Source organism: Cyrtonyx montezumae, unplaced genomic scaffold (genome assembly GCF_038088225.1).
Source record: "Cyrtonyx montezumae isolate F1298 unplaced genomic scaffold, pur_monq_1.0 scaffold_17, whole genome shotgun sequence".
Lineage (NCBI taxonomy): Eukaryota > Metazoa > Chordata > Aves > Galliformes > Odontophoridae > Cyrtonyx > Cyrtonyx montezumae.
Window position 1 is genome coordinate 19,237,427 of NW_027071903.1, and position 27,196 is coordinate 19,264,622.

Genomic DNA, 27,196 nt, shown 5'->3' on the forward strand with positions numbered 1-27,196 from the left:
AGGGTTTTCTTGAGTGAAGAGCATAGTTTTTAACAGTGAATCTTTCTCTATCCTGTAGGACATTGAAGATCTGGATCACTATGATATGAAGGAGGAGGAACCAGTTGACGGGAAGAAATCCGAGGATGAAGGCATAGAAAAAGAGAACCTTGCAATCTTAGAAAAAATCAGAAAAAATCAAAGGCAAGATCACTTAAATGTGAGTTAATGAAGTATTTTTTTCCTTTGCAGTATCCCTGGCCCTGAAATAGAAACATTTCACAGCAAATAAAGCCTGCTGCTAAACACCTAAAGATAAATTAACATATGGGCAACTTCTAGCACACATGGGATAAAAATCTTGAACTACAAGACTTAAATAGCTTTTCTGAAAACTCTTCAAGTAGACCAGCTGGAATTCCACAGTCTATTTGTAACTGGACTCATCTTTTATCAAAATCTTTGGTGTATGAAGTTAGTTAAGAATCAACATTCTGCAGAGGTAGAGAAACTGCTTCAGAGCACTCTTTCGTCCAGTCTGGGAGGATGCTAGTGTAACTTCTTGTGTCAGTCTGGATTAGAGTGGCATTGGCCTTTTGGAAATGGAAGCACCTTCTGTCTTTTTGTGAGTGTCAATCCCTAAATGCAATTCTGTATTTCACACTTTTTAATGGTATTTAACTGCACCTCTCATTTCCATCTGTTTGGCTGTCCTTGTTTCTTGCTTGATGCTTATTGCTAGGAACAGTAATTCTCCTTGCAGAGGAGGACTTGAAAGTTTCCAATTGAAAATTGATAAAAGCTTACCATAAATAAAGCAGGCTTTATCATCACAACTTTGAGTGATCCTGCCAGCAGGCAGCTGTAGAAAAAGGGCATTTCTATGTGGTAGTATCTTGAGGACATAAAACTGCAAACACTGACTTGTGTGGATTTTAAGTTAGTGTCAGTAGGCTTAGAAATGCCATGTCATTAATGCCAAGTTCAGGTGAAGCTTTTAGTTCTCAAAGATGCGCATAGGAAAAAACATACAAAGAACTTGTCATACAATGTTTGTTACTTAGGCTGGCTTCCAAAAACTGAAAACTTCTGTTTCACAGAGGTTTGTAATGTGTAAGATGTGAAACTCAATACTTCTGCTCATGACCAATTTCAATTAAAGGTGAGAGTTCTGTACTCCAGACACTAGATGCACCCTTTCTTTTCAAGGTAATAGTTGAATGTGAGTAGTAGTCGGGTGTAGGGTATGGATCCATATGTGTTTAAGGAAGGAAATAAGATTTAGGATTGGTTTGTAGGGAACACCTGCATTTATTTATTTATTAGATCTCCTTTAGTTAGCAGAATGTTGTCTGTCTGTTTTTGTCTTGAACTACTGGCACTAAATAACTCCAGATAGTATAGGAAAGACTTCTTCCTCTCTTACTGATGCTTTAACTCAAAGAGATTCAGTTTGCAGCTTTGCAGAGAAAATAAAACAGAGGTGTTCCTCTTGGAGTTTGTCAGATCTTCTGTTCCTGTCCCTTTGCTAAAGAAAAGCTAACAAAAACCAACACATAGAATTATGTTCTGCAAGTCGTTCAGTATTTAAGAGCTTGTGTGTATGACACCAGAGTGATCTTGCCATTTATGACAACTTTAAGACATGACTAACCATTAGCAATATGGTTACATACTGTTTCTGTTTAAACTTAAGGTGTTTATTCAGTCTTCAAGCAAATGCCTATTGAAATAGCATATTTATCACTCAGACCTATTTGTAAGGACTCCTTAATCAATAAATGAAACGTCCTGCAGCCTGCAAGGCACTGTCTGCTTCTGTTGCCTAAATTTCAGTAGAACTGTAGAAGATTTTTATAGCGTCAGCATTCTTCCTAGGTGTGGAAATCCTCTGCAGATTTCCTTTTGCTCTCTCTTCTTTCCCATTTAGCAACTGTTTTGATTTTTTTTTTCCTCCTCATCTAATGGAGCTGAAATGAATGCCACTGGTTTCTTTTGTTTGACAGCAGCAGATTCAACTTACATAATAGCTGATTCTCATGCCAGCACACTCTTGCTGATGGTGGTGCATAAATAAGGTCAGCTCAGAACAGGGTATTAAACTGCTGCTGGGGAACCATGATATTTTTGTGGGTCACCAGAAATAGCTGCTCTGGTTAAATTATTTCTCAATGGACTTGTGAAGCTTTACTCTTAATGCTTAAGAGCTGACAGCTGTAGTTGCACTACTGACCCAGGAAAGAACTAACCCAGTAGCACTGAAATGTGTTTTGTGCTGCAGAAACATGCAACTTCAAAGAGAACACAGTCTGTAGGATAGCAGCATCTTGCTTAGCATCCTAAGGTAAAGCAGAGTTTAAATCTGTATAGCTCTTCCATGGGTTTCCATAAAGGGTTTTCCTAGCATGAGTTTTGTTGATGGAAATAAAGACTGTCTGTTTTTGCATGCAGGCTACAGCACTTTTAGTATACTGCATTTCCTTAGTGGTGGGAAGTAAAACCAAAACCCATGCCACTTACATGCTTTTTTTGGAGGAGGGGATGAGAAGCTTAGTGTAGAGCTCTGACTAATGCCAAATGCAACCAGAAGACTTGTAAATTCCTTTATATATTTATTGGCTGGAGTCCATGGCTTTTCCTCTCCCCTTGGCTTATGTGAAAGTTGCAGGTAGTGATTGTACTGAAGATTCCCATAGGAAAGAAATGCATGCAGTTCCAGTTCTGCACACTCCTAACAAATGAAAAACAACATTCTGTGGCTCAAAACTCATTTTTAGGAGTTTTTAGGATTTGCTGTTTTTATATTAAGTTTAGAATATCTGTCTGCCTGTTTTGTAAATGAGGTTTTTTTCCTTGGTAGTATCTATAATCCTATTCTTGTTTGCATCAGGAAATAACGTTAAGTTTTGAAGTACAATATGTAACGTGAAGCAAGAATTTACCCTTCTCTGAACATCGAAGTAGCTCAAGGAACTACTGGCTCACTGGGAATTAAAGAAGTCTTTGAACTGGAGTCATTAGCTCAAATACTTAATTACTTCTGCTGCTTGCTTTTCAGAGGTCTCTCTCCACATAGTGTGCACTTCTCCACAAATACTGATAGTGTCAAGTGATGGTAGAGGAAACTTGTCTTCTCTAGCACTTTTGGGGTTGCTTTTGTCTTAATTTCATTCTTTTGCTTGAATTTCCTTTTTTTTTGTGTTGCTGTTTTACCAAATAATTTCTGGTACTGCAGCTGAGTTATTGGAAATGTGTTGGGTGGGGCAGTTTGCTGCACTGTAGTGATGCCTCTCAGGGACAACAGGCAGTCTGGTATCTACATTTTAAAGCTGCAGTGAGTTGCACCAGCTACCTTGGATAACTCAAGCAGCAACCTGTGGTTATGCTATGGGAGAATGGGAAGGCCAAAAAACAGTGTGCAAAGGAAGAAGGCTCCAGGAGAGATCACTAGAGATGTAGTGTAGCAGACAGCTAAAGCAGTGGCCTTTGCTGTGATCTGTGTGGTTAGCTGAGCTTGTGAGTGCTCATTTCTGAAGCTGCTTTTTTCCTGATGTTGCTGATCTGTTTTAGATCAAATATCATTTTTATGATATTGTTTTGGATAAAAATCACTTTTATTATTCTTAAGTGTATGTGTTCTCACTGAAATATCAATGAAGGTTAGAAGTGCTTCTGAAAAACATAATGCCTATGCTGGCTTGGGCCAGAGCTTTCCATTTCTGATAATGGAGACTTGCATTTAGCATTAAGGCTGCCATCAGGTGTAACGTTGAGTTTTCCCATGCTTGCTCTTCAGTGTCCTCCAGGAGCAGTTCAGAGGATGTAAATCAAGCTCTTGTGCTAAACTTCCTCAGTTAAGCTTGTTAGACTCCCTTCTTTTGATTGCAGATTTGTGAGCTCCTGAGGGGATTGAGACTAACTTTAACATTACTGTATAAGCGGCAGCACAGGGGGAAACTCCTAGGAAAAAAGGTGGAAACAGTTATGACAAAGTCTGCTGACACTACTTAACTTTCTTTTTTAATAGCAATTGTGTTTCCCAGCAGTTAGGATGGAAGTTCAGGAGGGTGTGGGTGTGCTGTGTTTTGCTTTGTAAATCACTACAGCACAGAAGATGTTGAAACTTCATGCGGTTACGTGAGCTGCCAACATTATATACAGAAATTCAGTAGCTTAAATTTATGGAAATAAAAGTGCTGTAAGGAAACTGGTATTCCAGAGGTGGTGTTTGACAGTCTAATTTACTTCTAAATTACTTAGAGGCTGTTGCTCCGTGAAGAACTAAAGCAAATTCCTTCTTTCAGAAAGTAATATAGCAGGTGAGGCAAAGGCAGTGCTCAGCTCTGTGCTGAGAAAAGCCCAGATCCTGACAGATGTGTATGAAGTCACACTCCTTTGAGCTGTGCTCGTCAGTGATGGTACCATAACCATAACACAGTATGGAAGAGCATGGAAATTTTATGTGGAGTGATAGTTAATGCTGTCGTATTACTTCTTGAACTGCAATTCTTCCTTTTTAAGCAGATAGTGTATATAATCAGTGTTAATTTGCTTTATAGGAGAGGCTCACTAATATGTATGTGCAAACTGTGACCACTAAGACTACAGCTGCAAATGATAATCTGTATGGAAACAACCACTGTTTTTTCATAGAGCTGTATTCACTTCCTGCTAAAGGAAGAGTAAACCCTTCCTTCTCTGGCTCATTCTACAGTGTAAGCAGGGCCTTCAGCAAACTGAGAAATGGCTTCTCCTGAGCCCTGTCTTTTTGTGAAGTCAGTTGAAAGGCTCTTATTTGCATATTTAATTACAAAACACATTCTTCATGCTTACTCATTAAGGAAAACTAGCGGAATGTAAGCAATCTACGTAATTAAATCGGGTGTAGTGTGAAAATGAATAGCCTGAAAAAGTAGCCTACAGTTACAGTATGAACCTGACCATATTATATGGTGTTACTGAGCAGCAAAAACAAAGGAGTACGTGGAGGCTTTGGTAGCAAGTAACTGGCTGTAGTATTAAGAATAATTGATTATTAATGATTACTAAGAAATAATTTGATCCTAAAGTAAGATATACATATAGCTGTTGATTCCAAGCAACATATAGAGACTGAACTTAACTTTGTTTTTTTGTTTTTTTTCTTAAGCATGAAACAGTGCTGATGAGCTGTGTGTATTACTCTGTATTCCAGTGAAAGTGCCTGAAGTCCAAGCAGCAGTGGAGAATTGCAGGGGTTTCATGGAATAATCTTCCTTGGCAAAAATAACTTCTAGTGAAAGCCAGGAAAAACAAGCAACTTAAAAATTGCATAGGGTTGAGTTTGATAGCTTCTTTACCTTGTTTGGAGGCCCAGTGCTTTTTCCATGCTTTAAATCTTGTAGTGCTGTTTTTTTGCCTTGTCATTTACCAGCAGTCTTGAATGTGAAGTGGTCATTCAGGTGAAATGTGGAAGCAATAATTATATAGTGTGTAAGATTCAGTGTCAAAAGTTTTTCCCAATAGCTTTGGAATTGAATCAGAAAGAGCAATGTGGCTGCTTCTGATCGTTGTGTTATTCTGAGTTAACACATGGATTTTATGAGAGGAAAAAGTACAGTGTCCATTTAAAGCTCATAAAAATGAGACAAAATGGTTAGTACTGAGGTCACTGAACTGTTGGGTGTTCAGCATGTGTGCAGTACTTGCAATCCTGCAGTTGTCAGCATGAGAGGATGGGATTTACCTGACAGCTGATGTTTGTTCATTTGTGAATTACTGTCGTGTTTTAGAGCCAGTTGTGTTTAGCATGGAGGTCACTTAAAGATTGTTTTGCTTTTTTGCTTTAGTGGTGTATCTTCTGCTGAAATACTGAGGTGAGAAAGCATATGCCTAGTTCTCAGTGAGATGTTAAGTAATCCTAAATTGAGCTCTAAAAGAGCACAAGATAGTCCTGCTCTGATTGCATAAACCTCAATAAGTGTGACGTGTCCTGACAAAGTATTTGGTAATTTAAAAACTTCTTGCTTCCCTTTTCCTCTGCATTGCTGTTTTCCCTTGATTGCAACCAGTATTACTTTTATTCTGCATTTTCTGAAATATACATGTTGATCTTAGAGAAGCTGGTGTTCTATAGTAGATAATTCCCAACTCCTGTACCTTGTTCTCTTGCCAAATGAAAATAAACTTCTGAGAAGACAATAAAACCTTACGTGCAGAAGCTTGTGCTTAGGATTAACCTTCGCCTTCCTCCAGTGTGTAGGAGCTGAAGCCAGAAGTAAATTCTGTGTTATAAATATATTGTGGATCTCTCTTGGAAATCAAAATGCCAGAGAGGTTAAATTCCTTTAAGGAAAAAGAAAAAAAAGAAAAAACTGCCATTTTGCCTTGATTAAAAGTTTCTGTTATATCACCTCTACCATGTGATGGTTTTTATATATATTAATGTACGACTCTTCAAAGTTTCTTGTATCTTTGCTCACAAGAATACTTAGCTTCTAAAAAATCAAATACTAGTAAAGAAATCAGTGTATTGTTAACAGCATCAAGGTAGTGCAATGTCTTATGCAAATAAAGCTGTTTGATGTAAATATTTTTTGCTAATATGTAGTCTTTTCTGTTTGTTTCAGGGTGCAGTCTCTGGGTCAGTTCAGGCTTCAGATCGACTTATGAAGGAACTCAGGGATATATATAGATCACAGAGTTATAAAACAGGTAAAATACTTCAGATTCTTAAAGTACACGTTGAAAGAATTCTCCTGGCAAGTACTTCCTGCTAATCTTTTTCTGTTCTGTAGTTGTGTTTATCTGTAGATACATTAAAAAAAAAACAACCATACATTATATATGTTCTTATTGTATAAAAAATGCATTTATGAAGTAAAAGGAAGTCATGATATATATCCTTTAATATGTTCCTCATTTTTGTTATGCAAACCTTCATATCACAATTAACAACAGGGTTGTAACCCTGGGAGTACTGTTAGGGTGAGGTGGCTACGAAGAACATCTCAAGATGACTACTGTAGGAGTTCTTGACGTTTCAGAACTACCTGAAATTCAGCTCTCCAGGTGTGTAGGGGAAAAGCTGTGACTGTGTCCCACTGGGTGACACTCACAGTGTACTTTGCTGAGGAGGAATTCGTATTCAATAGCAGAAGGCTTTGTTATTACACCATATTTAATCTTAATTACACCCCTGTTAGTTCTGTTATTTTGTGATGGTGCTGATATGATCCTGAGCTCCCATCTGTTCCTTGGAATAAGGATACAAATGAAGATAAAAGTTTACCTTTTACATTTATTTGGATAAGAAGCATTGAGTAGCTTTTAGGTAGGTGGTTGGCTGTTCTCATTGCTCCATATAAAGGCTTTGTCTAAACTAGCTCAGCAAAGGAAGCTGCATATTGAATTACCTGGATATTATTGTACAATAAGCAGAACTTACATTTCAGTTAAGCTGTTTTCCAGTAGGTCAGTTCAATAGCCACCTCCATGACTGCAGCCAAGAATGAGAGCCTTCTGGTGCAGGACAGCATGTGAACAGGAGGAGTGCCAGATTAGAAAGTCAGCCTGAACTTTAATCCTCTATCTTCTTCTCATCTGTCTTCCCTAGTTTGTTTCAACCTGCCTTAGGTCGTGTTCGACGGCCACGGCATTTTCATGTGTGTGTGAAAGGACAGAGTTGAAGAGGTGGTAGACCTCTGTTTTGATCTTCTATGTCTACTCCTTAGGTAAATAGTTTTAGGTGCTGAGGTACTGTAGATGGTGCTAAAACATCTGAACTATAAATACAGTTGTAACCTCCTGTTGATCTAAAGTAGCCTAATACTTACAGGTTTTATCACAATGGAGTGCTTGCCAGTAAACCCTAATCACCATCTATCCAGTAGGTAATGGATTAAAAGAGCTAAGGAGGAACCCAGAAATGGTTCTTCACTAAGTCATGGGGGATACTTTACTGCCTGTATGTGATCTTTAGAGGTTGGTTTTAGGGACAGAACAAGGATTGTGCACAAGAAGTCTGTTTGACTGTGAAAAGCTGTATGGCACTTAATAGCATAGATAACTGCAGGAGGAGCAGCCAGGAGCCCCTGTATCACAGAATGGCAGTTTGGAAGGGACCTTTAAAGATCATCTAGTTCCAGCCCCTCTGCTGTAGACAGGGTTGCCTCCCACCATAACAGGTTGCTCAGGGCCCCGTTTAGCCTGGCCTTGAATGAGTCCAAGGATGGGGCATCCGTAGCTTCTGTGCCACTTGTTCCAGTGCCTCGCTGCTCTAAAAGATTTCCTCCTAACATCTAACCTAAATTTTCCCTCATTTACGTTAAAGCCATTCATAGTATTCTGGCTGTGATTCATCTCACTGTTGTTTCTGTGACAGCAACTGAGTCACAGTTTTCTATTTGCAATACTGTTTCCTATTCCTCCTGCTTATTTCCTATGCTGTGTGCATCGGTGCTGGGACACTTGACCTGGGCTATAGGCCACCTTACCTTCCTGGAGGTAATTCTCAAAATCCCCTAGGGAAAAATCTGAGGTTTATTCCTGCTGCTTCCTAAAATGACAGTGTTCCCTGGCTCTTCTGTGTCACTCAGCAGTACGTCCTCTTTCCCCGTCAAATGTAGTTTAAAGCTCTGGTGATGAGCCCAGTGTGTTTGCTGCTCAGTATATTCCTGTCCCTCCTGGTCAGTTGCATCCCATCCAACATCGACATGCCTGGTCTATCAAAATCTTTTTCAACTCTAAAAACCACGAGCACAGTGGCTTATTAGTTTATGATTTAGGAATATCTAAAAAGACAGCAATTGAACAGTTTGTGTGACTCTCTAAAAGTCACAGAATTCATGTGGGAGAATTCTCAAGTCCAGGAAATTACCAATGCTTTCTGGACTGACAGGTTGCCAGTATGATGGATCCTTCAAACAGCTTGTATGGTATTTTTGAATTGCTTACTGCATAAGCTATTTTTTTTATTCTAATATTTCTTAGTCTATTTAATAGGAGGTTGTGATGTTATTTATGGCAGTAAATATTATTGCCTTCTCTGGCAAAAAAATCTGTGCACTTCTAAGGAGCTAAATGAGTACTCTTTTCTTTATTACACCACTTCTCTAGCAGTCTGAACAGAACCAAGTAAGAATATCTTGTAACCGTGCTGTGTCCCAATCAAGGAACTGTCTTATTTGCCTTGAGTTGTGGAACTCCTCCTGCTCTTCAAATCTCCCTGTATAAATAAATGCCTGATAAGAATATTTGTTTCCCTGAGCAAACTGGGATTTTATCTAACTGAAGTGGAGGTATAAAACTGATGGTGTTTCAAAGCAGGATCACCATCCTACTAATTCCTTTATTAACTTTTTTTTTCAGTAAATGATGCTGTTTGTTATAAAACACATCTGGATTCCTTCCTTATGGCTTCATTTAGCTGTGGGGCTTCAGTGAATTTAAGTGTCAGTTTCTTCCTTTGTACATAACTCCTGTTTTTAAAGCCTTGTTCTGTGTTCTGGTGTTAGATAGCTGTCACCATCTTAGCAGGGACATGATTAGATAATGTGATCTTGGTTCTGAGTACTTGCTTTTGTGGTCATTTTCCCAATTTAAACAGCTTTGCTATGAGCACACAGAGGGAATCACTGTGAAACTTAGAGGTTTTGGGGACTGTTGTGAAGAAACATCACACCATTTTCTTTTTTTGCAATGTAAGCCAGAGAATCAAAGATTGCTTTTAAGTTGCATAGAGTTCACTTTGGTGTCTCTGACATTATGTACTATCAGGATTGACAGCAGAACAGCATTGAGACTCTGAAGTTTAAAAAACAAACAGCATTAAAAAAAGTATAGTCAGGTTTTCCACTAAGGGTGTCTATTCACAGTAGTATCCATTTTAAAACTGAAGGTTTTTTAGTGGCCAGAATACTACTGTTGAAGTTCAAGGAAAAGATAAATAGGTCTACAAACTTGCTGTCAATGGGCAAATTGCTGACCTGCCTGGGAAATCTAATTGAATGACTCCACTTAAAGACAAATAGAAAGCCCTTCTTTCACAAGCTAACATTAGCAGGAAAAAAAAATTCCAGCAGATTAATATACTCTGCTGTAAGTTAGGCAGTGTCATTAGCCTTCTGGATAATAGGAGTCACAAGTCCTCCAAACTAGGAAACTAGAAACTATTGTTTGGTTCGTTCACATAGGAAAAAATTCTTACAGGTCTCAAATTTTTTGTGAGGATGGGGAGGGAGAAGGAGGAAGCATACTGTGTTGGTATTTAAGTGAAATAATTTCTGTTTATGTCTTCAGTGGTTTTGTTGTTTGTATAATTGCTTTTATCCAAAGATTGTGTGGGTTTATTTGTAGTTAGTCAAGTTGCTATGAGCAAGAAATGGCCTGTTTCCAAAGAGGCTGTTTTTCTCAATACCTTTTTATCTTCTCACTTGTGGCTTGCTTCGTGGGTCTTTGTGCTCTCTTTTTTACTTGATGGCCTCTATGTATATGGGTGACAAAAACAATCACATGTTGAAGTGAGGGGAATCTACATTGATTAGTTTTCCTACTTGAGGAACTATCAGAAACCAGTATGTAGAAGTTAATCAGATAAGATTGTTTTTGAGTAATTTTTTTTCCCCTCTTACTGCCTCTACTAAAAAAAGAAAAGCATCTGAACTGGTTGCAGATAACACCTCTTGACTTGTGTAAAACAAAATAGTGACAGCAAAACCCAACTAGAGAATGCTGTTTATAATCTTCTATATCAAAGCAGTGAGCAACTCTGGCACTGTTGCTGTTCATGAGCACATATAAATACTACTCAGCTCCAAACCTGGATGATTAAAAGGTTGGCCAAGTAATTTATCTTTCTCTTAATGCTGTCTTCACATCAGTCCTGAACTGTGCACGTCTCTAAAGAACCACTTTACAACTGCTGATTTAGGGACAGTACAGCTCTTAAAGACCAGCAGAAGTTATTCTTTTGGGGCAGTTACAGTCCGTGGTAACCAGCAGAGTTGAAGGTCTAGTGCATGACTTCTGGGTGGCAGTAGGGCAGCATTTCTTTTGATGCATCTTTCAAGTTTTCTGGCTGCTCTGTTCAGCTGTTGGGAGTGTGCTTCATCCAGTGCAACGTCATTTTCTTGGGTTTCCACTCCATACACTGGCTGGGGTCCCTGTTTGCCAGTGCTGCTAAGGGAAGCTGTGAAATATAACACTGCATGCTTGAACTGTGTGTTAAGTGTTTTTAAAAAGCGTGTTGGTCATGTACTATGTTTAAAATATGCTGAGTGCTAAGCAAGTTGGAGTTATATAGCTATGTAAAGCTTGAGACAAGACTGAATTGAGGGGAAATGGTTTAGGAGCCAGAGAGGTATTTTTACATGAGTGGCTTTTTTTCTTTTCCATGGAGAACTGAAAGAACTCTTCCCTTGTAGCCGCTCAGTAGTGCTTCTACTGTGGAGGAAAAGATGTGATTCAGCATCTTGCTCATTGCTTAAATCTACTGACAGTATTTGTATTTAAAAGCAAAGAATAAGCTGATACTACTTTTTGCCTTTTTAAAAATTGTAGTGCATAGCTAATTCTATCTAATATTTCCACAGGGATATATTCAGTGGAACTGGTAAATGACAGCTTGTATGAATGGCATGTTAAGCTTCTGAAGTAAGTTCTTAAACTTCTTTCATTTTTCTGAAGAATCTAATACAATTGCTGCAGAAAGTCTGTTTTTGAATGAGAAGCTTTAGTCAGAACCTATAAAACAGTGTGTGGCTACAGTTTGGCCATATGGAAATGCATACAGCTGTTGAACTATAATCATTAAGCTGGTAACAAATGAAAAATGCAAAAAACAAAAAAAAAAAAAACCAGACCCAGACACTCCTAGCACAGCCACCTCTCAGTGTATTACCATAACTTTTAGTACTATTTCACCTTCCTTCCCACGCTACTCCAAAATACGAAACCTCAAATGATGAAATTAGTTGTCCAGAAGTTTTGTCTAGGTGGACTTGTTTTTAATTTCAAGAAAACACAAGTTCTGGTTTCCTTAAAGACAGAAGAAGGAACAGAACTGCTCTAGTGGGATCAGTTGAGCAGACGTGTAGGACTGAAATCTTGAAGCATGGCATAATGATAACTTAGAACATGTTTGTCTTTTCTAATGTACTACTCTTCACTTGTTTATACTGGGTCTGGATGATCCTCCAAACCAATTTAGAAGAAAATGACAACTGCAATGTCCAAAGTGTAATAATTTAGTGTAATAATAATAATAAAGTGTAATAGTTTAATTCTAAAGGCATTATACTGAAATTAGTCCCGGCAGCAGGATTACCTGCCATCATCCTACAAGGTAACCTGTGGGAAAGGAAAGCCTATGCAAGCCAGGTGGGATGGCTGCAAAAGATGAAGAGATGGGAAAACTTCCTTCAGTTCAGCTGCTCTGTGGTGCGTGCATGCAAAGACAAGTTTTTTCAGCACAGTAGCTGATGTGCCTTTAGGTGGTGTTGCCTTGTCCTAGTGGTAAAACCCCTATGACTGTGTCACTAGCTGCTGAGTTTTATTTCCATCCTAGTGTCGTCAGAAGCATATGAACATTTTGAACCTGAAACTAACAGGAAAAGAAATCATTCCTTTGTTCCAGAAGGCCTTACTGATCATGAGCCTAGACAGCCAAATAATTGTGCAGTGCATTGAAATTTCAAGTACTGTGAGCAGGTTTGGTTTTCCTTCTCTGAGGAGAGAAAAGCAATGGAATGCATACAAGAAATGACTTCAGAATGTCGAAGAAAAGAGATACTGGACAAGGAGTAATGGCTTTAAACCTAGAGAGAGGAGATGCAGATTAGACACGAGGAAGAAATTCTTTACTGAGAGGAAGATAGGGCCCTGGCACAGGCTGCCCAGGAAGGCTTTGGGTGCCTCGTCCCTGGAGGTACTCAAGGCCAGGCTGGATGGGGCTTAGCTCAGCCTGATAGTGGTGAGAGGTATCCCTGCCCATAGCTGGGGTGGAACTCAGTGGGCTTTGAGGGCTCTCTCTTCAAAGACAGACCATTCTGTGAAGACATAAAGAATTGTGTTTATTTGTTCCAGCGAAAAGTGTCTGTAAACAAATGACCTGTGTGTGCAGACCAGTTGAGGGACAGATAGTCATTGTTACTAGAACAAGTAGTTCTGAACTGGCCTGGTGCTGGTTATGGCTGGAATTGATAGGTTGCTAAGCACTGAAAGATTTTTTTTTCACTGAAATAGCTTTGATTTGTGAGATGGGGACATAGGGCTCAGGTAACTTTGAAATGGGTTCTCAGGTTTGTGGCTTTGTGTGTAGGAGAGGATTGGACTCCTATAGTCCCTCTAACATCTTTTGTCTTGTTTAGAGTCTTTTCCTGACTAGTCTCTTTAAAAACTTCTGGGGTGGCAGTGCTTGGGTTGAATTAACCCAGTAGTGTCTGAATTACCACCCAGGGTGCTTGTCATCAGTGTTTTGCAACAACTTAGGAAATTCTGCTGAGAGCAGGGACTGCTGATTTCAGTGCTTTTGCACATGCAGCTCTTGTTTAACATCTGATATAGAGCTGCAATCACGTACTCATGAAGGGTTCACTAACTGTGCTGAAAACAAATCAATACAGCCTTTGTCTTAACGTATTTTCTTCTTTTGGGACATAGATTTCCAGTAGTTGAAGAGAGTTGAAATGACTGATTTTTCAAGTAAACAGTTATTTATTTGCTATCAGTGTTCAGAGAACATTTGAGAGTGGTGAGATCGTAGTGCACTGCAACAAGCTTTCATGGAGATCTCATGGCAAAGTGTTTACTTGCTCAAGGAAGTAAATATTTTCTTGCATTTGACTTCAAATTGCCATTTGTAATCTGTAGTATACATGAAGGAGCTTTCTAAGAGTGATCACTATTTACAGGTAGTGAAAATACTAACTTAATCCAGGATTTCACCCTGCTTCTTTTATAGGGTTGATCCTGACAGCCCGCTGCATAGTGATCTTCAGGTCTTAAAAGAAAAAGAAGGTGTAGAATACATTTTACTCAACTTCTCTTTTAAGGTATGTGTCTATAGGAATAAATGCAGAGGTTAAATTTGTAGCTAATTGTAGAAATTGTCTGAGGTGCCCTTAGCTGTTTTCTCAGTTGAGATGGAAGTATAACATTTAAGGAGGAAAAAACCCATAGTTTTCAGTGTGGCACTAAAGCTTCCCAAAGGCTTCTTGTGAGCCAGCACTGTGGAGAGGTGGTTTTTACAGAACTGAAAAATATTACTGTTTTGAATTGTATTTACCAAATAAGGCTACAGAAATAACTCCTGATTAGGAAAACAGTCACGGTGTAGTTCTTAACCTGTTCTTTGTTTATGTATTTCAGGATAACTTCCCTTTTGATCCTCCCTTTGTGCGTGTAGTATCTCCTGTGCTCACGGGAGGGTAAGTTGGAGCTGTTTTATGGAAATGTTACTTCATGGTAAAATGTTGTACCTTGAGATTAGCTGTCTGGGTTCACAGGGAACATTTTGAGGCTGCAAATAGGCTTGGAGATACTTTCCCACAGTATCAGTTATGAGCTGCTGTAGACCTTGAGTTTGGTGAAAGGCTCAGTGTGATAAGGAGATGTATTCTCAAGTGTAGACTACCAGTGGGTGAACAGCTGGGTGCTTTTTCCAGCTCAGTGAAGTTCTTTAGTTTGAATTCTAAGCTTAGAATTGCTTAAGTTGGGTCCAGCTTTGAATGTCTCCATCAGCCATAATCTTTGAGAGCTGATTTCTGAAACTTCTAAAGCCATCTTACTTCTGTTGTTGCAAAGAGCAGTGTATTTTGAGTTGTTGCTTTGAAGGGGACTTTCTTGTCCGTACTGGTAACGCTGCCATAAGCTTTTTGTCTAAAAACTCCTCAAATGCTAATCTGAACGTATTAAACTTAATTGGTGCTATGCTCTGAAAGTTATCTAAACTTATCTAAACCTTGGTTGAAATGTGTCTGGTGTCTCCGGCAGCGCACTCTCTCCTCTGACACCTGGTGCTGATTCTGGTTTGGTTTTAATTGCTGTTCTGCTTATTTCCTTATAAGTGACATATAAATGGACGTTGTTTAAATGCACTGATCATGGCAGAGGCCACATTTTTGGAGTGGTAAACTCAGCCTCCTCAGTCAGGTGCTGTGATGGCCAGCTGTGCTTTGCTGACTGCTGAATTCCATAACCACAGGATGTGATGAAGTGTTACTGAAATAGAAATATGTTTTAAAGAAAAGAGCAACTGAAGATTAGCTTAACTCACTTGCAAGTAAATCTTGGTTAATAGTGGCACCTGCATTGTTTGAAATCGTGTTAAAGTCCCTAACAGAAGTGCTTTGGATTTTAGTAGCTGCATCAGCACATCCATAGTGTTGTGACAAAAAGCAGCATTCCTCTTCCATGCTCGGGCTACTGAGTAAGCAGTTGTGCAGAATGGCTGCCTCACTGATTTGTAACTGTGTATTTGGCCAAGGAAAGCAGTCTCTTTTGTCTGGCAGCACTAATAGTTCTTCCCTATGCTATGGCTAACTAGCTGCAGTATATTACTGGCTGAAGGGCATCTCAGTTGTATGTAGAAAAATAAAATCAAACTGGCTTGAGAGAACTTGAAGAGCTGTGAATGATTTCAAATCTTAACTGACTGATATTGAATATAACTTTCTTCTCACATTTGTTTCTAGGTATGTCCTAGGTGGAGGTGCATTATGCATGGAACTTCTTACTAAACAGGTGAATGCCAACTCTTCCTCTCACTACACAAGTGCCACAATTAACAGTGAAAGGTGCACTTTTCCAGTAGAAAGGCACTGGACGGTAGTAGCTTTGATTCCCTATGTGGAATAAGTTCCAAACAAAGCATGCATTCCAAAGCAGATTTGCAGAATGAGTACAAGAATCAAGTATATGTCATATATTTTCTTCCTCTTGCAGGGCTGGAGCAGTGCCTATTCAATAGAATCAGTCATCATGCAGATCAATGCCACTTTAGTCAAAGGAAAAGCCAGAGTTCAGTTTGGAGCCAATAAGGTAAAAGCACGGTTTCAGTTACGCAGATCATTGCCAGTCTTCTCCCATGGCTTTGCTGACTTGTGTAGAAGATGTTTCATAACAGAATTGTCAATATAAATATATTTGTGCTTTGATTTGTCTCAATCACGTATGTCTGGTGCACATGTAACTATTTTCTTGGCTGTTAACTGTGATTTTTAAAGAAAGATAAATGTTTGAGGAAAGAAAGCAAGTGTTGGATGGGTAGGGCATTTAAGTAGATGCGTACCTAGAGGAGGGAAGGAGGATTCAGAACTGGAAATCAGAAAGATTTGGGAATCTTGGCTCAGAGAAGGGCTGTCGATAGCATCGCTGCCAGGTTTGCGTATGCTGGTGTTAAGAGGTTCTCCTTCCACTGTGCTGAGTACGTGCCAGTTTTCCTGAGAGGATGAAAAACACCCCCTTGCAAATCCTCCTGAACTTGAGCCCTTCAGAATTGAAGTGAATTATGATTTAGATCAAGTGTGCATGTTGCTAACAGACTGCAACTTGATCCGAAGTAGTAAGTGCTGTTTTTTTGCAAGAGGTGTAAATGCGTTAGTGAAACTGTGTCTTGCTTGCTGGTGTTTTAATTGCCAATTCAAGAGTTGTTTGGGTTTCTTTTTCCTTTCAGAATCAATATAACCTAGCAAGAGCACAGCAGTCCTATAAGTCACTAGTACAAATACATGAGAAAAATGGTATGTATGCCTGACATTTTTGTTCTTGTATGCAGAGCATCCTGGAATTTTGATATTTGGCAGAAATCAAACTTGAAGTGCTGGAATGTCTTAAGTTTGGGTTGGAAGGCTGAAAATGGTGTTTCTGATTCTCATCTAAGCATTGTAGTCTTTCTAGTCAAAGTAACTTGACTGACCATCATTGGAACTTCTCTAGCTTACCTGAAAGTGACAGAGTTCTATTTGTTCCTTTTGCCTTTTGAAAGGTAGTGGAGTTTTCTTTTCAACTAGTTGACCTAGTAGCTTTATTGTTACTGTAGCTGTTGGAGTGTCTACCTGTTAGTGAAGAACTGGCTGGAAAGGTTGTCTGCCTCTTTGTTTCCATGTGGCAAGAGCCGAGAAATAGTAACCATTAAAGAAGACTGTAGCTGGTCTATGTTTCCACTTCTTGAAAAGACATAAAAAGCCCAAGTGAAGTGCACTGGCTGAGGAATTGGATTTTTTTTCCCTCTGTTTAAAGCCAGTTAATGTTCTCGTGGCTGCTTAAAACACATATTAACATGCCTGAAGTGTAATCACATTTGTTGCAGCAGGATGAGAAGGCCAGAAATGACCTGAGGTTTTAGATAGTTTGAGAGAGTTATGTTGTACAAAAGCAGTCAGCAGAGTTGGTGCCCTGCTTTCCTGAAGTGGGAATTAGTCCCAGTTCTGACTTCAGTGATACAGTGTCCTTTGGAAATTCACGTTTGTGAATGAGCATGATGTGAGTGTATTTCGGTGTGATGAGCACCTTGGTTTTCCCAGTTCTACAACAAACATAATGCTTTCTGGACTGTTAGGAAGAAGATCACAGAGGAAGACTTTGTGATGCTTTTCAATTTCATGGCATGTTGGTCTTGCCATTAACAGAGGCTTTTGCATTTTTAGTTTGCAACAAAAGAGAGCGTGACTGTTCACTTCTAGCTGCATGCTGGCCTTGACTGCAGTGATTGCTGCTGCAACAGGAGCTGTCCACAAAACGCTCACAGCATTTGTTGCTGCTGCAAAAGGCATCTTTGTTAACTTACTGCTGCCATCAGTTCTCTGGGACAGCACAAGGAGGGCCTCTTCTCGCTGTACTAAAACAGAGAAATTTTTACCAGAGTGGCTGGGAGACTTGAGATTGGAGATCTGGAGGTGGTGAGAAAAAGCCACGTACGCTTGATCCGATATGATTCAACATGCCAAATGCTGCCAGGAGCTAAAGTTACTCACGTGACATTTCTGCCAGCCATTCAGAAGGCAGCTGGTAAGCTCCTCTGAGCAGAGCCAGGGCAGTGCCTAACGCGTTTCTCTGTTCTCCATAGGCTGGTACACTCCTCCAAAAGAAGACGGTTAATACCGAGGACTGTTGTATACCTGGACCAATGCCAACAAAAAGAGCTCTTTTTAATGTTTTCCAACACACAGACTCGAGCTATGAGTGCCCTATAACAGCCGTACTGAAGACTTTAGCTATTAGATAAGTTAGTGGATAATCTGTCAACTGACACGTCGAGTATAAGTTGCAGCCTTACCATTCCGCTCTTCTTAGGCATCTTGGACTGAGCAGTCTGGGCCTTTGCTGTATTTGTTCTTCATGGATTAAGCATATTTGGGCCACTCCCTCCCTTCTCCCTGTTTTTGGTTTGGAAGTGTAAGCTCGCTGCAGTGGGCTGCTGCGTTCCCCAGGAGCGTTCAGTAGGAGTTGGTCACGCACTTCTTTTGTGCATTTCTTACCTTTTGCAGGATGCAGACCGCCGAGACTTCTGAATTGTGTTGTTTCATTTCAAGTCCGGAGGTTTAAAATGTTGTTTAATACTGTTCTAGGAAATGTCAGACCTTGCAAATCACAGTAGTTTTTCTGGTCTAAAATTACAGCGTTTGTAGTATTTCCAAATTAATGATATAGGAAAAAGCACATGTATGTTAAGTCATTAAACATTTTCATGGCTGTATGAGAATATGAACTGTTTCTTGGAAGAGAGAGACGCTCATGGGCAGACGGTTTTGTGCTCCTGTTCTCCTCTGAGCGGTGCAGGCGGTGCCGGGGGGCTCCGCCTCCGCGGGCGGCTCCCTGTCGACTTATTTAAATCGCTAAACACAAACCAACCGAACCTTTGTAGGCGTTCCATTTTATTAACGGGTCGTTGCAATCATTTGTAAACTAATGAACTGATAAAGCGATCGATTGGCACAAAGCGACACGGAAGTCCGTGAATGAGTTCTTTGCTGGAGGAGCGCCGCGGCGGATGACGGACGCGCGCGGTGGCCGGGCCGTGCCCCCCGCCCCTGCTCCCGCCCCCCGGCCCGGCCCCGCTCTGTAAACTTGCATCAAGTTGACGAATAAAGGCCGTTTTGAGAACCGCTGTGCCGTGCCGCTTCCGGGGCGGGGCCGGAAGGGATGCGGGCGGAAGTGCCGCGGGCGGAAGTGCCGCCGCCGGAAGCGGAAAGCGCGTCGCCGCCGCGGGGGCGTTGGCGTCGCGTCGGGCGGAGGGGAAGGGCGCGGCTCCGCGGCTATGGAGGCGCCGGGGAAGGGCGGCCTCGTCCTCAGTAACCTGGCCGAGGTGGTGGAGCGCGTGCTCGGCTTCCTGCCCACCAAGGCGCTGCTGCGCGCCGCCTGGTAAGCGCCGGAGCGGGGGGGGGAGGGGTTGGGGACGCGGAGGCTGACGCCGTTTCTGAGGTAACGCGGGCGGGGCGGCTGTGTTGCAGCGTGTGCCGGCTGTGGAGGGAGTGCGCGCGGCGGATCCTGCGCACGCGGCAGCGCCTCGCTTGGGTATCGGCGCTGGAGCCCGGCCCGCCCGGCGGCCACGCGCTGCTGCAGGCGTTGGCCCACGAGCTCGAGGTGGGTGCGCTCCCTCTCCCCCCACCTCCGCCCCTCCACGGCCCGCGCCTCGCGGTGAAGGGCCGCTGCCGGTACCGGGCTGGCGTTACCAGCGCGTTTCGCGCTTCTCGCCTTCTCACAGAGGGTGCACGTCCTGCCCCACACTGTACTCTACATCGCCGACGCGGAGACGTTCAGCGGGCACGAGGAGTGCCATGAGCACAAGAAAGGTATCCGCGGGGCGGCCGCGGGCGGGGGAGGGGCGCCGCGGGGAGCGCTCTGAATCTGAACGTGGGAGGAGAGGAAAGGCGGCTCCCCTGGCGGCTGCTTTGCCCCGCGTTGTTGTGCTGTGGGGAAGGGCGGTGGAATGGGAGGCTGTTGGTTGTGGGCTTTGTTCCTGCCAGGTTTGCCACAGCTCCCTTCCACTTCTCTGGAGCGTTTTTGTTTCCTTTTTAATAGCTAGGAAAAGAAACAGCAAAGAAACAGCTGTTGCGATTGAAAAGCTGTTGCCAAAGCGATGTCAGGTCCTTGGACTGCTCACCCCGGGGATCGTAGGTAGGAGCCTTCTCTGAGTGCTGCTTCTGTTGCTAGCATGTTCATGCCTCCCTTCTCACCTTCAATTCTCATTGTACAGTATAGAAGGCGAAACCTTTCTGCTCATTTCTATAATTCTAGGGGATAGCTCACACCATGTATCTCAGCAGCAAGCTTTTATCTATCCAAGCATCTTGCAGGCATTCACTCAGTGTTTGCTTCCAGTCTGCATGACTGCAGCCACAACCAACAAGAGCAGGAAGAGAAAGGGGCTGCATAGGCACCTGTTTGAAGTCACTAATAGCCATTAGCATCTGATTCAGTGCCTACAAAAGGCTGAGTACCCGTGTTTACAGTAAGAGAGGTTTATATACCCGTGTCTCCTCGTGCAGAGTGACTTAGGATTATTTCTAGACAGTGGAACCCCTATACGTTTCATGTTTGACAACAACAGCAAAAAGATATTCACAGCAATTATCGATTAGATGTGTTGTGATGGAAATGAGCTGTCATATATTGCATGCACTGCTCTGCCTGTATTAGCCTGCCTCACAGACAAAAGTGTCAGAATCACTGATGTTATTTTGTGTGTGTCTGTCATTATAGTTACCCCTATGGGTTCCAGCAGCAATCAGCCTCAAGAAATTGAAGATGGCGAAGCTGGGTTTGCTCTTTTGTTTCCCAAAATTGATGGGGTAAAAATCCAAACCTTCCATTTTCCTAAAGAAGTAAAGAATAGGGTCATTGACGAAAATAAATTTGCTGAAGCAGGTACGTCCTTGTTCTCCCTTCAGTCTTGGGCCTTCGTCAGATGTTTTGCTGCTCTTGTAGGCTCCACAGGGAACATTACTCGTAGGACCAACAGCTCCTGTGCTGTGCTCACAGGAGTACTGCGTGGCTCTGCAGGGCTGCTCTGGTAACCACCCATCTCTGTTCCACCCGTTCTTGGGAGTATGGAGGTTAAGTTATCCTGAGTATGTCTCAAACTTCTTGGTTCACATTTATAGCAGGGCAGCTAAGCGGGAGCTGTTACGTTTGAAGAAACCCAATAATCGATAAAAGTAACAGTAAATGAGCTTGTCTGCTTGGCAGTTATTCTGGCCACCACAGTTTAGAAAGGAGCGAGAAGGAGCTGCCACTTTTCTTCTACAAAGTGACTTTGTTGATTAGATACTAAGTCAGGTGTTGTAGTAAGGAAAGGTATAAAGGCAATATATTTTAATGAATACAGTTTACATCCCCCATGTTGTATTTATGAAGAGTAATCTGAGGGCTCTGCGAGTCTTCTCAGGACTTGGAAGCTTCTTTCTTGGGGTAAGCAATAGGCTGCTGCAGACACTTTAATGTTTTTAATTGTTGAAGTGAAGTTACTTATTCCATCATGGTTCTCACTGAATAACATGTATGCTTAGTTCAAATCTGTAAAAAGATCATTAAGCCTGTGAAGTAAAACTATGCAAAACTGTCTGTGGTAAAAACTCAAATGCTCTGGGAAAGAAGCTGAGTGAGAGCAGGAGGAAGCAGATGCAGTCTGCTTTTCATCACTCAATTCTTTTCTGCATTTCTTATCGATGTAGAGAATGCTGCTCAGCTCCTGAATACGTGGCTGACTTGTGTCTAGCTTTTCACTTGCAGCAACAGAAAGCCATTGCTGGAGGGAATATGTGTTATTTAAGGAGGGATTGAAGAGTGCACGTAGAACTCATAGACTTCAGGGGAAATAAAAATAAAGGGACTGAAGTTCTTGTTTTTGTAGGCTTGAAGAATAATCCAGATCTTCGTGTGGTTCTTCTGTTTGGCTACAACTCCTGGAAGTCTGGAGCTACTCGTTTCCTTCATCAGATAGTCAATCCTTTGAATGAAAAAAGTATCATCCTAGCTGGGGGACAAGTGGAGAGCTTTACATCGCTGATCTCTGAGAAGTAGGTATATTTTTCAAGGTAAACTGTGAACAAGTTTTAAAATGGGAAAAACATTGCAGAAGCTGTAATGTTTTAGCTGTGTCACATTGGAAATGCCCATCAACAGTTGTAAAGTGTTACGTTTTGTTTAAGAGAACAAAATCCAACTGCTGCACTGTGATCCAGCAGAAGCTGGAAGCTTTGTGTGGGCATTATGCATTGGGTTTGGAAACCTAGCTAGGAGAACAACTGGAGGACGTTTTCAGCTTCAGAAATCATATGTTGTTTTATTGCAGTACGTGCTTGCTCTCTGGCTTCCAGGCGAATTATCACTCACTGTGACAGACCATTTCTGTGTCTGTTCTGGTTTTATGTCAGTCTCATTTTGGCTCACGTTACAGAGCTGAATGTGCCCACCTAAGCCCCATCCTTCCATCAAGAGTATTGCAAGGAAGATTTGGGCTTTACGCCAGGTGCTCTGCTAACTTGGTGCTGCATTCTGAGCTGAGTGTGCTGCAGGCATGCCTGTCGCTCCTCTCATGCACTGCTGGTCTGGACTCTGTAATGATGGGAGTATTTTTATTTTTTAATCTAATTTACGCCAGCTGCATAAATTCCAGATCAGAGAGCTGCCTGTATTAAACTATTACTAAGATTACGTGAATAGGTAACCACTAAAGTCAGTGTGTGTCTGTCCAGGCAATGAGCTCAGGCCCATGGCAGCAGGAATCTGAAGCTGTTCCGGCCTGCTGCCCTGGTTTCTTATATAACGCTGCCTATCTTTGGTTAACTTTAACTTCCAGTTCAGCTGCAATTACAGAGCTGTGATATGCACCAACTGCTGAATTTGGCAAGCGTTTGCAAGACAGGCTCACAATTAATCCCAGGTAATGGACGTGAAAGGCTTTCCTCAGGAAAGCATGCTGGAAAAAGAGGAGGGGAAAAAAAAAGTTGGTTGGGTTTTAAGTGCAGTGGCTTTCAGGATCACGGTTGGTCTGTTTGGCAGCCTGCTTCTGCTGCAGCACGAGTCTGCTCGGCCTCACGGTCGCGCTGGGCTGCTCTCTGACTGAGGCCTGTTGCCTTCCAGTAACCACGCCCAGCCCAGCGACGCCTGCGGTGTGGTTGGACTGGCGTTCAGCGGTCCCCACATCCAGAGCGCGACGGTCTTGTTAGACCAGGACGTCGCTGATGAGAGGACAGCAGAAGCCGCCATGCAGCGCCTCAAAGCAGCCAACATCCCCGAGTGCAACACCATTGGCTTCATGTTCGCGTGCGTTGGCAGAGGGTATCGGCATTACAAAACCAAGCGGAACATGGAAGCAGATGCATTTAGGAAGTTCTTCCCACACGTTCCCCTGTTTGGCTTTTTCGGACATGGGGAGATAGGATGCGACCGAATTGTTACTGGGAATTTCGTATTGAGAGAATGCAACGATGTGAAGGATGACCTGCTTCATGGTTACACTACTGTTATGACTCTCATTCACCTTGGTTCAACTAAAGCAAACCAGGCGTAAATGTGTCCTTAATGCATCATTGAGCTGGTTCATCCCAGGAAACCAACCAGTCCAGGCATCTTGCAGTCAAAGCACTTTGCAGAATAGAAACACCACGCTCGTAACGCGATCGGATCCTGTAGTTGGAACAGGGTTTAATGTAATAGCTATGAGGAAGCCTTGCCTTTTGTGTGACCCCCTGCACGTGCTGGAATTGCAGGGAAACGATATTGTATGGAATTCTGCAATCAAGGAAAGCCTCTTTATATCTGAAATGAGAACAGTTTGCAGTCAGCGTGTAGAAACAGTACTTTGCTGTGCTCTGTTTGTGAATGCAGAACAGTCCAGGAGAACACTGCCATGCGTTGAAATACCGGTGCATGAAATCTGCCCTTTTTTAAGAGAGATGCACAACTTGCCCAGACCCGAGTCCTATTTACAAAAATGAATAGTTTACTAGGTGAAATTCAAGGAATTGTTTAGAAAAAAAAGAATAAGAAAGTGCTGATTAAATAAAGACACCGTTACGTAAATGCACGCGGCCTTCTGAGTGAGAAAAGCTCTGACCCGAAGAGGTGCTGTCAATTTCAAAGCTCACTTCACTGTCTTGAACTGAATTTCACTCATCTTAAATATTTGATTTAGAGTAATATCTGATACGTTGTGTCTACCAGCAACTGTAGTCTTGGTGTGCAGTAGTTCATACAGTCAGAGTGGACTGCTTTCCTTTCAGATTCTCTTGCAGCGTGGTTTTCTGTTACAAACTTCTAAATCCACAGTACAGAGCAATGCACACTCTACATGGTATCTTTAAAAATATTTTGCTTTTTAATATGGAATTCTCAGCCACGTGAGGTCTGCTGATGTTCTGGTTGCCTCGAGCCTCTGAGGCTTGTGCTTTTATGTGTTCATTGAGCTGAAGCTTTTACGTCAGTCACCTATTTAGGGTGCTGCAGCTGGAAGGTAGTGTTACAGAGTTGATGTAGGTACTTTCATCATATTCTCAGCATAGCTCCTAATATATCTGCTCATTCATAAATTATTTCCTCCCTTTTACTTTCACTTGGCAACAGAACAACAAGAAGGTAAGATGTGTTTCATCATGCTTCAAAATGCCTCGTCAAGCATCTGCCCTGTTATCGGTTTACTGAGAAGAAAATACTTAAGTTGTTTTATTGTACAACACATAGCCATGTTTTGCTGTCCTTGTAAGAGCCAGACTACACTTGGTGACTTCTGGTCAGTGCTTCCATGCTGTTTTCTGTTGGAAGAGGCCTCGTGAGCAGGGAGAGGTGTCCCTGTGCTGAGAGCAGAGTGCTGTTTTCAGTGGGTGCTATGCACAGGCAGTACTTTCCCAGCACTCAGTGATGTTTCTTAACTCAAAGGCAGAGGATGTGAACTCCCAGCGTCCTCCTTGCCAGGGACAGATTATAGCAGTGTGACTTGGAAGAGCTTTCATTATTGCATTTGGAAGAGAAGATTGGGAATTCAGTATGCTTGGATTCAAGTGGAGGACAGGGAGATGCACGTTTTCTCTTTTCAGCATAACAGGAATGTCACATTTGGCCCTTTCTCACCATGCATTACATATTTAATAGGAGGCAAACAGCAGGTTTCATTTCTGTAATACAGACAGGACTTCTGTAATAGCCACCATGGGTTTGGGCTGCTCACCAGCACAGCTCTTAGCATAGGCCTGTCAGCTTCAACCAACACTTTGCTGCAGTAGAAGTAAACGAAGTATAATCAACCACACATCTGGATCAGGAGTGCAGGCATATCCAAGTGTCCAAAGCAGCAGCTCGTGAGCTTCAGCCACAGCACAACGAAGCAGTTGGAAGGAGCTCATTGCTGGGGAGGTGTTCTCAGCTCGGTCCTTCAGCTGACACTGTGAGTGCTGGAGGTAACGACAGCGTGAAGAAGCCTCTGCTGGGGAAATGCCAGGGGCTTGCACCAGCACCCAGGATCATCTCCACCACTGGGGAAGGGGAGAGAGCCCAGAGGATGCCAGAACCGTGCACTGCCCAGCTGGCATTGCTGGGCTGTGTCATCTCTCCCATGTGCCAGGGAAGTGGTGTGGTACGTAATATTGCTACGTGTTTGATTAAAGTGTTTTGGTATCCAGACTCCTTTGGCCTCCAAATTGTCATTTACTCTTAAACTGTGACAACTCCTGAGTGCAACCAGTTATATGTGCTTACCAGGTATCATGTCTGGCTCATCAGGGCGTGCTCTGAGCTGGTGCAAGGAGCTGCAGGGCAGGAACAAAGCTCTGTCACTCCAAAGTTGTGAAGCAGGCTTAAGTTAGTGATGTGAATATTCAGTAATTGGGTCAGATGCCAATAGCAGTGCTTCTCATGCAGTGCCTGGCAGCACGGGACTCCTCTCACGATGATTGTACAGCAGTGATGGTCGTTTCCTGCAGGAGTTTCTAAACCTGAAGAGACTGCAACAGGATCTTGGTGAAGAAAAAAGGGAAGCCTTGCAAAGGGTGAGCTCTGCAGAGGAGAGCGGGGACCTTGCTGGCACAAGGTGAAAGACATGATTTCTGCCCGAGCTTTGAATACGCACACGGAGGCATTACTCATTTCCACATAGTGCATATTTCAGTTAAGAGAACTGAAGGTGTAAAAAAACAAATGCAACAGAAGGCAAATGGCGTGGTGCAGCCTCTTCCACCACCAAAACAGCACTTACAAGAGCAGCGTCCAACTGTTAACTCCAATTTTTATTTTAACATTACGTAGTGGGGATTCTTCAGTAGTGCAGTTGGAAGCAAGCAAGAGTAACGTGACAGAGAGCAGCCAAATGGTGCAGGATTGGAGCAGCTGTGCTGTTGGAAAGCAGTTTCAGTTAAAAGCTGCAGAAAGCTGCAAAGAGAGCAAACTTGTTGCTGGCTGTGGCAGAGGGTTTGTTTGGGCCCAGTACTGGAAGCAGCCTTACTTTAATGGATGAATGACTCATACTGAATCATGCCCCCCTGGCAGCAAACAGCAAACAGAGGTGTAAACGATACGGCCCAGCACTGACTTGTAGCACACAGCAGAGCAGGCTGCTGAGAACATTACACCTCAATTAGTTTCATAAAGCCAAGTGATTACACGTGAGTGATTTAATTAAAAGCCCACCTGAGCACGCTGAAAGCATTAACAAAATGAGTGTTTCTCCCTGACATCTCATTATTGTTCAAGATTGTATCATGAGGGAGATGAACAGTGGAGGTCCAGGCATTGGCTTGTGCTGCTGCATGCACACCTCCAGGCACCTCATAACAGGGAGGGTGTTCTGAACAGGTAACACAGGGCGGCGTTAGGAAACTGACAACTTCAAAAGAAAGGCAAAAGATGGGTTTGGATTATTTGGAATTGTATGATCTGGATAGCGAGGTTAAAATTGATAACAGAAATAGCTGCTTGGAAAATGTTCTAGAAGTCCTTTGATAGTTGAAGAGCAAAAACGTTATTCCCAAATCAGTAGGATTTAGGTTTCTAAACCATATAAGCACTTATTAAAAAAAACCCGGTTAATGGTCAGCTTTCCATTTCACAGATCCTCAGCAAGGTCAGCAGGCAGCACAGACATGTTTCAGAGGGATTCATGTCACCTCTTCAAGATAACTTTTCCCAACTCCAGGAGTTAGAAACAGCTTTTTAATTTAAGCTGCTCTTTGCTGTCAGTGTGGCAAGTGAGGGTGAACACAGACTGCTCAGAACAGGAACTGCAGAGCTGGCACAGAGGTGAACGTAG

At 42.3% G+C, this 27,196-nt stretch overlaps 2 protein-coding genes across 2 annotated transcripts in view; both read left to right on the plus strand.

Annotated features, from left to right (window-relative positions):
* UBE2Q2 (ubiquitin conjugating enzyme E2 Q2) overlaps window positions 1–18,742 on the plus strand; it is a 34,686-nt gene extending 15,944 nt beyond the window's left edge. The window contains exons 5-13 of the mRNA XM_065733592.1: window positions 59–199; window positions 6,588–6,672; window positions 11,550–11,610; window positions 13,919–14,009; window positions 14,326–14,384; window positions 15,651–15,699; window positions 15,901–15,996; window positions 16,631–16,697; window positions 18,023–18,742. Of these exons, the coding sequence (XP_065589664.1) occupies window positions 59–199; window positions 6,588–6,672; window positions 11,550–11,610; window positions 13,919–14,009; window positions 14,326–14,384; window positions 15,651–15,699; window positions 15,901–15,996; window positions 16,631–16,697; window positions 18,023–18,054 (681 nt within the window). The 3' untranslated portion in view covers window positions 18,055–18,742. The remainder of the gene's footprint in view (window positions 1–58; window positions 200–6,587; window positions 6,673–11,549; window positions 11,611–13,918; window positions 14,010–14,325; window positions 14,385–15,650; window positions 15,700–15,900; window positions 15,997–16,630; window positions 16,698–18,022) is intronic.
* Window positions 18,743–19,168: 426 nt separating this feature from the next.
* FBXO22 (F-box protein 22) lies at window positions 19,169–23,470 on the plus strand. Its single transcript, XM_065733585.1, has 7 exons — window positions 19,169–19,317; window positions 19,407–19,539; window positions 19,661–19,748; window positions 19,978–20,073; window positions 20,659–20,823; window positions 21,809–21,974; window positions 23,041–23,470. The coding sequence occupies exons 1-7, from the start codon at window positions 19,214–19,216 to the stop codon at window positions 23,468–23,470; spliced, it is 1,182 nt and encodes a 393-aa protein (XP_065589657.1). The 5' UTR covers window positions 19,169–19,213.
* Window positions 23,471–27,196: the final 3,726 nt, after the last annotated feature.